We start from the raw sequence: 13,639 nt of genomic DNA, 5'->3' as shown, positions 1-13,639 counted from the left end.
TGAACTTCTGGAGTTACTGTCTGATCACGCTTTGTTTCCTTCCTTGACTTTTTCGCACGGTACTTAGGAAAACTTTCATAGGTAAGCTTAGGACTGGGCATAAAAGAAAGGAATTTTGAGGCTCAAAACCCAAATGCCCCTTGTGTGGCATTTCTTTTAATTTTTTTCTTTAAATTTTCTCCCCATTTTGACAATATCCTTTTTTGATTTTTTTTTTTCTTTTTGGATTTTTTTCTTTGTGGGGGAATCTATTTTTTTTATTTTGATGTGGTCGGGCCTGAAGTAACTTCTCATGTTGCCTACGTACCCCAAAATTTTAGGATCAAACCAAAACGTAGTTCGAATATTCCCTCCCCTAGGTTAGGTAATCAGGCTGAGAAAGAAAAAAACATTTTTTTTAGAAAGGCTGCGAGGGGCTGAGAAAGGAGATGTTTGAACTAGGTAACAGGAAGATTAGTTCGGCCAAAGATGGCTTCCTTAAATGTAGTACCGTTTGATCTGGTCAAGGTTCGTCGGTTCTGGTAATTCGACACCATCGTGATCTTAAAATCTGACAGCTTTCCCAAGCAGTACCTCTTTAATGATGAATGGACCCCCCCAATTAGGCTTGAATTTGCCTCTAGGATCGAAAATAGGTGCTCGATTCTCTTTAAGTACTAGATCCCCAATTTGCAGGTCACGAACTTTAACTCTTTTATCAAACGCCCGAGCGACTCTTCGTTGATAAGCTTGCACGTGGTACAGAGCTCTAAGTCATTTTTCATCAATTAAATGTAGCTCTTCGTACCAATGACGGATCCAGTCTGCTTTTGATAATTGTCTTTCTATTAGAATCTTGAGGGAAGGGATTTCCATTTTAACCGGTAAGACAGCTTCCATTTTGTATACAAGTGAATACGGGGTGGCTCCAGTGGAGGATCGTATCGAGGTACGGTACGCCCAGAGCGCAAATGGTAATTTTTCGAACCAATCCCTGTGCGATTGATACATTTTTGTAATGATCGTCTTGAGATTCTTGTTGGCTGCTTCCACTGCTCCATTAGTTTGAGGACGGTAGGGAGTTGATTTGTGATGCCGGATCTTGAATTTTGAAACAGTGTAATGACTTCAGCTTTGAAATGTGACCCATTATCATAAATCAGTTCAGAAGGTACCCCATATCGACTAATAATATGTGTTTGGATGAACTTGGCAACTTTAGATGTTGTGAAAACGGCGTACGAAGCGGCTTCTACCCATTTTGTGAAGTAATCAATGGCCATTAGCATGTACTCATGTCCATTCGATGCTTTAGGTGTGATTTTGTCAATTATATCAATTTCCCAAACAAAGAACGGCCATGGCGAAGTCAAACCAACTAGTTGAGATGGCAGAACGTGTATGAGGTTAGCGTGTATTTGACACTTATGCCAGGTTTTCACCAAATGATGACAATCTATTTCCATTGTCGGCCAATAATACCCTTGCCTCATGATTCGTTTGGCTAGCATTTTTCCATTCATGTGCGGTCCACAATCCCCCGAATGCAGTTCTAACATTATCCGTTCAGCTTGATTTTCCTCAACACATGACAAATGGATTCTGCCATATGATCTCTTATATAAATTCCCTGCGCATAGTATGAACTGGGATGCGAAATCTGCAGAGTTTGTCATTCTTTCCTAGATGGTTCAATCGGTAACTCTTGTTTTTCTAGGACTTTCTTGATGTCAGTATACCATGGCTTTTCGTTAGGAAGTCGAGCAGCGATGTCGACCTGACAGCAATCTGCGGGTTTATCTTTGATTTCGAGTGTGATGGGCCATAGTTCCATGCTTGGAAGTAAATGGATCATTGAAGAGAGAGTAGCTAGGGCATCTGCGAATCTGTTATCTTCCCTTGCTAGATGTTGAAACAAGATGGTTTTGAATTTCCTCACCAGATTTAACAGATATTCATGATAAGGTTTCAGTTTCACGTCTTTGATTTTCTACTCTTCCAACGATTGATGTATGACCAAAGCTGAATCTCCAAATATTTCAATTTCTATGATACCCAAATTCAATGTAGCCTCGAGCCCGATGATACACGCTTCATATTCAGTAGTATTGTTTGTATTGGAGAAAGCCAGCTTAATAGCGATCGGAATATGGCATTTTTCTGGAGATAACAAAACTGCACCTATTCCATACCCATTTTGATTTGCAGCTCCATCAAAGTATAGTTGCCATACTTGGTCTCGTGGTTCTTCTTCGAGGTTCAGGATATTTTCATCTGGGAATTGATAGACAGGTCTTATTTCCTCTATTACGGGATGATTGGCCAAGTACTCTGCTATTGCTCTTCCCTTAATAGACTTTTGTGTAACATGCGTGATATCGAATTCTGATAACAGAAGTAACCATCGTGCAATCCTTCCTGTCAATGCCAACTTTTCAAAGAGATATTTTAAAGGATCCATCCGGGATAACAGAATGACTGAATGGGAGAGCATGTAGTGTCGAAGCCTTTGAGTAGCCCATACTAATGCTAGGCAGGTCTTTTCAAGAGTTGAGTATTTTTGTTCATATTCTAACATCTTCTGGCTGATGTAATCGATGGCTCTTTCTTTGTGATTGTCTTTGTCATACTGTGCCAACATACATCTCATAGCTTCTTCTGTGACTGACAAGTAAAGGAGAATAGGTTCACCCGGGGTAGGCGGATTCACGAGATACTCCTTGACTTGATCAAAGGCTTTTTGGCATTGCTCATTCCATACTTTCGGTTCGTTCTTTTTTAGAAGTTTGAATATCGGCTCACATACATTAGTGAGCTGAGCGATGAATCTGCTGACATACTGAATTCTGCCTAAAAATCCTCGAATCTGCTTTTCAGTCTTAGGCGGTACCATTTTCTGTATAACTTTGATTTTCCCACGGTCCACTTCAATCCCTTTTTGACTGACCACGAATCCTATTAATTTTCCTGAAGTCACTCCGAATACGCATTTTTGTGGGTTGAGACGTAACTGGTATTTATGAATCCTTGTGAGAAACTTTTCTAATGCAGCGGCGTGTCCCGATCGTTCCTTAGATTTGACTATCATGTCATCCACATAAACCTCAACTTCCTTGTGTATCATATCGTGCAATAAGGTCGTTGCTGCTCTCTGATATGTGGCCCCAGCATTTTTTAGACCGAAAGGCATGACCTTATAACAAAAGGTTCCCCATTGGGTGATGAACGATGTCTTTTGCATGTCGTGCGGGTCCATCTTTATCTGGTTGTATCCTGAAAAATCATCCATAAACGAGAGCATGGCATGTCGTGCAGTGTTGTCGACCAGTACGTCTATGTGGGGCAATGGAAAGCTATCTTTTGGACTTGCCTTATTTAGATCTCTGAAATCCACGCACATTGTCACTTTTCCGTCTTTTTTAGGAACTAGGACTACGTTAGAGATCCATTCTGGGTATTCTACCACTTTCAAAAATTCGGCATTGATCTGCTTGTTGACTTCTTCCTTAATCTTCAAAGTTCATTCTAGCTTCATACGTCGGAGTTTCTGTTTTACTGGTCGAGCATCGGGATACAATGGAATTCGATGCTGAACAATGTCCGTACTCACCCCTGGCATGTCCTCATACGACCACGGGAACATGTCTTTGAATTTTCTGAGCAAGTTTACTATTCTTTCGCGTTCCTTGGGAGACAAGGTGACACCAATTCAAATCTCTTGAGGGTTTTCTTTAGTCCCAAGATTGACTAGTTCTGTTTCCTTCATTACAGGTTGAGCCCGACGTTCATTCTCTTGCTCAAGTAATTTGATTAGTTCGATAGGGGTTTCTTCGTTAGAAGACTCCTCCTTCGAAGTGAGATTATTAGTTAAATCATTATTGCACTCGGGATAATCAGAAACTTCTTCTATTTCATTAAAGATGGATGGGGTGACAGGACTAACTGCGAACTCAACAGACTTAGCAAGACTAACTTGACTAGACTCAACGTAAAACAAAGGACTCATTACATGGTAATTAGAAAGAGACCCAACTGCGGGTTTAATTACAGGCTGTGGGCTTTAAGCACCACCTTCGACTGATAGGACTGATACATTGACTTCTTCGAGAAACATTTGGGCGATGTTGAGTGAATCGATAGTTATTTGCCAATCGTCAGCTTCTTTCAGTTCTTTAGATGTCTTATCTTCTTCCTTGTCAGGCCAACTCATCCCAAAGAAGACCTCAAACCCTGGTTGGTGAGTACCCGTGAGGTGGTTAATGAAAGGTTCTAGGAAATCACAGTAAGGAAAGTCTTCTCCTACTTTCACTAAGTACCCGTTAAAGGTTTTTCGATAGGGCTTCATATTAATAAAATCGACGATATGCCCTTGTCTTTTCGCTTTTGCCTTGTCTTTCTTTATCTTCTGATATCGGGCCCAATCTTCTTTGGTAGGTTCATACCCTAATCCGAAGGTCCCAACTACTTCTTGAATGATCGGTGCAGCTCTGATCCCTTGTTGTCTAAGACCTAAGCCCATGCCCGAAAAGAATCTCATGTCTTTGAACATACTGGCCACACAACAACTGAATGTATTATCAATAAGAACAAACTCTTTTGTAGGGTCATCCCATTTGATGGCATGAATCTTTTCAAATTCGAACCCACTGAGCTGTATTTCTTGTTGTTCGGGTTGGATTTCGGGTAGTGACTTATCCTTAGTTTCTATGTTATTGACAACCCCCATGACTTCAGCATCCCCATGAAGTGTGATCACTAAACCATCCTTGATGAATTTAATCTTCTGATGTAGAGTAGACGGTACGGCTTTGATCTGATGTAGCCATGGTCACCCTAGTAATAGGTTAAATGATAACTGGATATCCAAGGCTTGGAATTCCATAGGGAAGTTTACTATACCCGTGGATATTCGTAGGTGCAAAGTTCTGAGTACATCTATTTTCGTATTATCATAAGCTCTTACACCTTGGCTAGTTGGTTTGAAGTCTTCTGCCTTGAATTCAAGACAAGTTGTGGTCTTCAAAGGACAAACATTTAGTGCGTTTCCATTGTCTACCAAGACTAGAGGAACTCTCATTCCATTGCAGTCAACTGTGATATGCAAGGGCTTCGTGTGGCTTGGTCCTTCTTCTGGGAGGTCTGAGTATGAAAAAGACAAATTATTCTCAACATATGTTGCTCCTACTAGGTTGGCCAATTGATCTGGGGAAGTGTCGAGTGAAACTTGGACTGCGCTTAATGCTTTGAGAACGGCTTCCTTATGAGTTGTTGAAGCCATAAGTAAACCCCAAACTGAAATGTTGGCACCTGCCCTTTTTAACTGTTTTATTACGGTGCATTTTCTTCAATAGTTTCCTTAACATAGTCCACTTTCTCCTTTCTTGCCAAGGCTACAGGGTTGTCAACACTGAGTTCTGGTGGTTTAAAGACTCTTCCTCCTCGGGTTACATGTCTGACTTCATCACAAGAGAGTGAAAATGGCTCATCCTCTTCTGCTAATAAGTAAGGGTCTTCACTTGTTAAGGAGAATGCACTTTCTAGGACCATTTGTGCCAAGAAGTAACTGGTATATGATGGGTTATCGTAGCGGGGTGGGGATAAGTAGTACGTCTCGTCCTTAGCTAGGTCAAATGGCTCATGGTTTGTGGCATAGACCTCGTCAGTGAAAGTTATTCCAACGAGGGGGTAACTGGGTGGTTTGATGTGGACTAGATGGATGAAGGAGACTGGGTCAAATGGTAATTGGGTTTTGGAGACCATATTCCGGGTAGGGGGAGGTTGATATACGGGTAGTGGATTGGTAGTGGCGTTTGGTGGTGTTGAGGTAGGGACGGTGATTTTTTTGGCATCAATGAGGTTTTGGATGGCATGGCGAAAGGTAATACACCAATCAGTATGATGACCAGGGTTTTGATGGAATTCACAGAAGAGGTCAGGGTTATGCGACGCTGGTAGGGGGTTTGACAGAGGCTGAGGTTAAAGAGGGGTAAGAAGCCTTTTCTTCAATAGTTTTTGAAAAGCTGCGATGAGGGTCATTCCTATATTTATGAACTGTCGAAATGGGGCTCTACCCGAATTTGCCTGATTATTGGTTCGCGCTGGGGTTGAACTGTGGTAGTGGAAGTGTTAGCTATATAGGCATGACTGATGTTAGGCTTAGGATTGGTGAAGGACTTCCTGGGTTTATTGTCAGAAGGATTAGACAAAATCCCAGAGGCAAAGACATCTTTGAGTTGACTTCCAGCTTGTAACAGAGATTCAAATATGGGGAGGTATTGGGCGACCAAATGCTGAGCATACCCTTGTGTGAGGTTTTTTAGTATGATTGCCACTTGTTCTTTTTTCTGATGGTCTGTCCCACATTTGTGTAGCCTTGGCCCTCCAAGGGCCAATGAAGTCAGTAAACGTTTCCCCATTCTTTTCTTTAGTAGATTACAAATCCCTCCGAGAAGTCTCAATCTCGGTGCTATATATGTATTGATGCCAGAACGACTTTGACATATTTTCCCATGTCCCTATTGCAGCTGGATCCTGAAACATTAACCATCATAGCGTAGATCCCGATAGAGTACGTTGGAACAACAATGTCATATGTTCATCACTGAGGCCCATGGTGCGCATATTGGTAACATATACCTTGAGATGCGTTTTTGCACAACCCACTCCACGAATTTTTCCATTTCTGGAATTACGAACTTCTCAGGCAAACGGATCTTAGGGATCTGATTAAGGGCCTCGATGCTTGCTGCGATTTCATCAATCCCTTTAATATTTTTTAAGGTTGTTTCCAATTGAGTCATTCTATTAGCTAGTATCGGACTTTCATGGAAGTGTTCCTCATTTCCATCAAGCTCGTAAACATCTTCCAGATTTCTAGATGTGCTTCCTTCTGGTCATTTTCCCCTTTGATCATCAAGGGGATTTCTTGTCGATTTAGAGATTTGTTCTAGCACTTCTACCTTGCTTTTGATGTTGTTTATGTCCATTGCAAACACCGTTAAGATCTTACGGATTTCTGCAAGTTCAGATTCAGAGGCCATTTCTGATGGTTCACTTGGTGCTGATGTTCGCCCCAAACGACCAGACTCTCTACTCCAACTGGGTGGTGGACGCTTAAGTTTAGGCACAATAGTATCCTGTAACCCCATCAAAGGTGAATTAAGAATTGATAAATGATCCTTCTTGATAGCATTTTCTTTCACTATTACTTCCCTTTTATAATTGATGAGATGTGTTGGTCAAGCTTATGACGAGGTGATTTATTATCAGTTAGGACCTTATTATGCATTAAAGTTCGTACCAATTTCTGAATTATTTATGTAAACAAGATAAAATCAAATTCAACAAAAATAAATGAGGAGACTCTCCTTTTATTACAAAGAATAAAAATGACTCAATCTAGGACTTTACTTTTTTAGACATGTTCTTCTATTCCTCTTTTCTACTTCTTGTATGTTTGTTGGTCCTCCAATTTCACAAATGATCACTGATCCCAAGCTGTAGCTATATGTTCTACTAGTTGCATGTTCAGTCCTTTAATGGGGTGTCGATTTCTCGGGCGTATTGGGATTCATGAAGGGAGTCTCATCTGTCTTGGTATCATCATCGGACAATAAAAAGATGTGTTCAATAGTCCGGTAAGCGTTACAAGATCATATCCCTTTGAAGCAAGCACGATGCCTTCACTCGTCCTCGATTCCAATCTATCCCAATTAACATCCTGAGTAGTCAAACTTGAGAACTAATTTCTCCAATCTCTCACAGATGCAAAATCCACTAATATGTCATTTTCTATGAATTTATCCCATTTATCTTTCTTAATTCGTGGGAATTTTGCAATGCGGAGTCGAATGCACAACCATATATAAAGTAAGTATGGGCTTCGTCTAAACCCTGCTCCTTCTGGTATGTTCTCATTAGATAATCCCTCAAAAGTCTCAGCAAGTATTATAGTGTAGATACGTGATTTGGTCATTACGATGACCATATCTACTAAGGTTAGGAGTTGCCACCATTCAGTTTTGTAAGTAGGTGTGAATGGTCACCCGATGTGCATTTTTTAGAAAATTATCGTTTTGGCATTTATTGACTCTCGATGGATAAGGTATGGATCAAATCTTGAGATTCGGGATAAGCGGCTCGATTAGAGAAAAGGGAAGGTGTTAGGCACCCTTTTCTCCCCACTAAATAGTGGTAACCTCAACTCAACTCGATTATTTGATTTTTTTTAAAAATAAAAAAATAAAGTGCCACATATGTGTATTTCTACCCTAAGTAGGGATTTACTTTCGACTCGATCATATGATCATCTCATTGAAAGAGATGATCCTAATTGATCATTTGCCTTGAGATCCACTCATCTTAAATCCATTTGAACAAAGTGAAGAGGAGAGGGGATAATAGAAAAAGGAGGAAGAAAGGGTGTAGAAGAGAAAGAGGGAGAATATTTTGTCGTACCCACCTTAAAGCTTCAATCTTTCTTTTCTTCTTCTTCTTCAATGTCTTCTAAGGTCTTAGTAGTTTAGGAAAATGTTATTTTTTTGTGTAATTAAAGGAGTAGAGAAGAGATGAGGAGAGAGATGAGTGGAATATAGTAATTTTTTTTTTGAGACTTGGGGGAGAGAATTGGTAGTATTTTTTTTTTGTAGTGAGAATTGGAAATAGTGGTTGGTAATAAGAGTTGGGGGGAGAATTTTTGTAGTGAAAGTTGGGCCTTCTTTGAGAAGAGGATGAGGGTATTTATAGATGTTGAGGAGTTATTTTAGGGATATAATGGGGTAAAATGAGGAAAAGTGGTAGAATGGTGTGGGGTTTAAAAGAAAGGTAGGAGTAAATTAGAGATGATTGAAGGGCATTTGTGTAAGAAAGATAAATGGGTTGTTTTACAACCCAAATGGGTTGGATCTTTCAACCCATTTGGGTTGAGTATTAGATAGTATAAAATAAATGAGAGTGGTTGAGAGGATGGGATTGTGTAAGAAAGTAATTAATTGGTGAACTGAGTTGAGGGGATGGGATTTTAATTAAAAGAAGGGTTGTGTAAGAAGGTGGTTGATGATATTTTGGGAGGGTGTGGGAGATGATGCCATGTGTCAAAATAGGTGGAGATGAAGGGTTGAGATGGGTTGATGGGAGAGGTTAAGTGTTTGACTTGAGAGGATAGATGTAGGTTTAGGTTGTAGATGTAGGTTTTGTAGGGAATGATGAGGGTAGATTAAGGGGAGGTATAGGTTAGGGGTGTGGGTAGATTAGATTTCTTTAAAGAAAAGGTGATGGGTTGATGTGAGTAGATTAGAGGAGATATAGGTTAGGGGTGTGGGTAGATGTGATTTTTTGGAGAAAAGGTGATGGGTTGATGTGTGGGTAGATGAAGTTTAAAGAAAATTAATGGGATATGTAGTTGGATGAGGGAGGTGAGATGGGGTGATGACATATGTCATATTTGATTATCAAGATGGTGATTGGTTGATGTGAGTAGTGGTTTGTGGGTTAGGATTATGGGTTAGATGTGAATTGGATATGGGTTTGGGCTTAGGGGCATTGGGCTTGGGTTTTAGGAAGGTTGTAAGTATTTTGAGATGGGTTAGGGTTTGTTTTTAAGGTAGGGTTGGGTATGTTGGAGATATTTTGGAGTTTAGGTTACGTAGAGTTAGGTTTAGGTTAAGGGGTAAGGTGAGGGATTGATTTTAAAGAGATGAAAGTTAGTGGGCCGTAAATGGGCTTAGAGTATTTTTTATTTCGGCGATGGAGCGGTGAGGGTAGAGGAAATGATAGGTGTCCCAAGTCTCATTTCTTTTTTTTGAATTTTTGAAAATATTGGTTTGATCCAAAAATGCCACGTGTTGGCAAATCGGGCTTTTAAGGCCCATTGGTGAACTTCATCGAAAATTTGGCGTTTTTGATTTTGGAAGCGAAGCGGTAAATATTGGGAAAGCGGAGGGTTGGCCGAGTCCTCTTGGCGGGCCTCCCAAACCATTAGGAGGTCTTAGGGACCTTGGTTCGATCAAAAATCCACTTTTCAATGACTTGGGCCCGTTGGCCCATTTATTTGAAAAATCTGTATTTTTGGGCCCTTTCGAGTAATGGTCCGTTCAAATTGAGGTGTCTACAGTTGCCCTTCTTTGCAGGAATTGCGTGTAAAGAACTGCAAAGAATAGACTAAACCCCTATTTGTACGGGCCAGAAAAATTCTGTAAAAGCGCGATCTTGAATTACTTATCGTATTGAAGATTTTTTATGGAAAATAGCTACTCAAGCACGGGGTCTGACAGAGTTTTGCCTTGATCTCGATGGCGCGAAGCTCGTGTGAGATTTCAGATTTGATGAAAGTTTGATGAGTTTTGAAATTTGGATATTTTTTGTCGTGTTTTAACAAATCGGAGTTGAATGTAACTCGAAAGGATTTTTGAGATTTTTTTTTTTATATTTTTTTATATTTCATATATATATATATATATATATATATATATATATGTATTTCATATATATATATATATATATATATATATATATATATATATATATATATATATATATATATATTGTATTTTCTCGAATTTTGATTTTTGATTTTTTTTTTTAATCCAAGAGAAAGTTTTGTTGTTGGAGTCGAATCAACCAAGATCTGAAGGCAAAATGACTACATAGTCTGATTCGCCCCCATTTAAAGCCGCATTCATCGCAACAAAATCAACAAGAACATAGACTACGAACGAGCCTGTTGCATCGGTGCTGCTCTCTTGCAGTATCAACATACTTTTTCGCACTTCTTGATTCATTATCACACCAATATCTCTAGCTGGCATGTTATTAGTCATAACACTTGTAAGGCGTTCGCACTGTCGATCTAAGGTAGCAACACATCGCTTTGCTCCAAATCCATGGTCAGAGTTAACTAGTGTTCTATATGTACTGTGAACTGCTTTGTCATCCATTTCTACATGTTTGACCCATATGACCTTGGAGTGACTATTTGGCATTTCTTGGATTAAACAGCCTGATGGCCTTCTTCGACATCTCGATATCGGGTTATGACACAAATGATCTAAAGAAACATCGACCACCATCCAAATCCCCTCGGTATGTTGTTTACAATAAAGAAACTCTCTCAAGTCGGAACCAGAGGTGAAGGGACTTGAAATTCTGTTGTCATCACTTGAAGGGTTTCATTTGCTATGCCTAGTAAGTCGTGATGCTTTGAATGCTGAGGTGATGATGAGCCAAGCTACCTAGATTCGTGCTTTGGAGGAACGCCTTGACTCATTTTTCATTTCTTACAATGATGCTTGATCGACTACGTTGTATTCCCACTTTTTATATTTTCTTATCATTATCTGAATGTATGCCAAATGTTGAAAGATTAATGCAAAGAAAATAGGTTTTGTACTTACTTGGCCTCAGGTATATCTAATGATTTGAAAACTTGAAGTTTTAATAAGTCCTAGATTTTTCATCATCGACCAAAATAGTAGTTGTTTTTTGAAATTTTATGAAATGTCTTTATCAAATGAATACGATAAATTCAGGGTTTGTAAAATCTTTGGTTATGACGAGCTAGGTGTTTTTGCCAACTACAGCGGATATAAACGTCAATTGCTCTTTTGATTCCTTTAGAGTCATTCCCAGTGCCCTGGTATTGGAAGACTATTATCTGTTTGGGTCTCAGGATTCTTGGAAAGATTTTGCCGTTCACTGTTTATACTCTTGCGGGCCAGGAGTCCTTCTTTTTTTTTTCACCCTTATTGCCCCTGGTGCCAATTATGATTTTCACCAGACCCGGTTTCCACATTTTTACACATCAACGTCCTTTTTGGGATTTTCATCGTGCTGGTGACTTTGATCTTGTCATAGTCTGATTTTTTTACTCATAGCGCCCTTTCAGGTTTTCACTATGCCCTTTCAGATTATGCTTGTATTTTTTTATTTTTCATTACAATTCTACTCAGAATCTCTGTGTCTTTATGGCTTGGTGACTCAAGTTGAGCTGCAAGATCGGCTACTCTACTCTTGTGGTGGCATTATTTCTTGAGTAACAGATCTAGATTCCCCTCTCGAGTTTGCTGACGACTATTCGTGATTCGGCAACTCAAGTTAACCTGCGAGATCGACTACTTTACACTTCGAGTACTCTTTTTTTTCGAATATCCGATCTGGATTCCCCTCTCGAGTCTTCCAACGACTAACAAGACTTTGAGGTCCGGACCAAGTCGCAAGATCATTGGTGCTGCCACTGTCATTATGTTGCCTTAGAACATTTCCTGATCAAAAAGGACTTTAAGTAGGACGAAATGTTGGCTTGGGCTAATGGTAGTGGAAGGATACAAAAGGTTAAGGTTTGGGCATTAGTTTATCCAAAGTGAGATAGACATGGGGTTCATCTATTTTATTTTGAAAAGGTGATCTATGTCTCCTCCCAGCATCTCTCGAACTTGTTTAGGCTGGAGATTTAGGTCGAGCTTAGATCAAATATCCAAGTTTTTGACTTTTTGATTTTTGTATTTTTAGTCGTTCACAGTTTATCCTCATACGGGCCAGGAGTAATTTGATGCTTTGATCTTTCTGATTTTTTTTTGTATCATTTTGTAGTTGTTGCCTTGCCCCAGTCTTAGTTTAAGAAATGAATATGATGGCTCAAAAGGGTTGACTAAGGTTGATAGTTGGTTTAGAATAGCAAAGATGGTCTTTCGTCGTCTCAGGATCAATTTTAGGCATAGTATTTCTTGACAGTGTCAGCATTGATTGGTTGCGGGAAGACTTGTCCGTCCATTTCTATGAGAATCAGAACTCCTCCCGTCATTACCTTCTGCACAATGAATGGTCCCTCATAGTTTGGTCTGAACTTTCCTCTGGCGTCTTCTTGGATTGGCAGAATCTTCTTTAATACCAGGTCTCTTGGTGAGAAATCCCTAGGCTTAACTTTCTTGTTATAGGCACGAGCTATTCGTCGTTGATAGATCTGTCCATGACAAATGGCTGCAAGGCGTTTCTCTTCAATCAGATTCAGCTTATCAAACCGAGCTTGAATCCATTCAGTTTCATCTAACTCTGCTTCCTTTAAGATTCGGAGGGAGGGGATCTCAACCTCTACGGATAAGACTGCTTCCATTCCGTAGACCAATGAATACGGAGTTGCCCCAGTTGAAGTTCTGAACGAGGTTCGGTAGGCCTGTAGTGCAAATGGCAACATGTCGTGCCAATCTTTGTATGTAACTGCCATCTTCTCGATTATTTTCTTGATGTTCTTGTTGGCTGCCTCGACTGCTCCATTCATCTTAGGTCTGTAGGGTACAGAGTTGTGATGAGTGATCTGGAAGTCTTCGCACATTTTGATCATATCTTTGTTCTTGAAGTTTTTGGCATTATCAGTTACCAATCCGCTTGGAAGTCCATACCGGCAAATGATGTTGTTTTTGACAAACTTCATGATGTTGCTCTTAGTGACATTGGCGTATGAAGCCGCTTCTACCTACTTAGTGAAGTAATCGATAGCAATAAGGATGAAACGATGCCCGTTTGTAGCTTTTGGCGAGATCTGCCCAATGACGTCCATGCCCCAGAATGAGAAGGGCCAAGGAGTGGTCATATTATGTAGTTCTGAAGGTGGGGCATTGATCTTGTTGGCGTAGATCTAACATAGATAGTATTTGCGGACATGTTGATA

At 40.0% G+C, this 13,639-nt stretch overlaps 1 protein-coding gene across 1 annotated transcript; it reads right to left on the bottom strand.

Annotated features, from left to right (window-relative positions):
* Positions 1–1,969: 1,969 nt before the first annotated feature.
* On the bottom strand, positions 1,970–2,629 carry LOC147401627 (uncharacterized). Its single transcript, XM_086444424.1, has one exon. The coding sequence runs from the start codon at positions 2,627–2,629 to the stop codon at positions 1,970–1,972; it is 660 nt and encodes a 219-aa protein (XP_086300550.1).
* Positions 2,630–13,639: the final 11,010 nt, after the last annotated feature.

Source organism: Akebia trifoliata, chromosome 5 (assembly GCF_017979445.1).
Source record: "Akebia trifoliata isolate Shusen 1 chromosome 5, ASM1797944v1, whole genome shotgun sequence".
Lineage (NCBI taxonomy): Eukaryota > Viridiplantae > Streptophyta > Magnoliopsida > Ranunculales > Lardizabalaceae > Akebia > Akebia trifoliata.
This window is presented reverse-complemented; position numbering and strand designations above follow the sequence as displayed.

Excerpts from the sequence above, each read along its gene's own strand:
- LOC147401627 (XM_086444424.1), bottom strand. The coding sequence starts at position 2,629 with ATGAGATGTATGTTGGCACAGTATGACAAAGACAATCACAAAGAAAGA.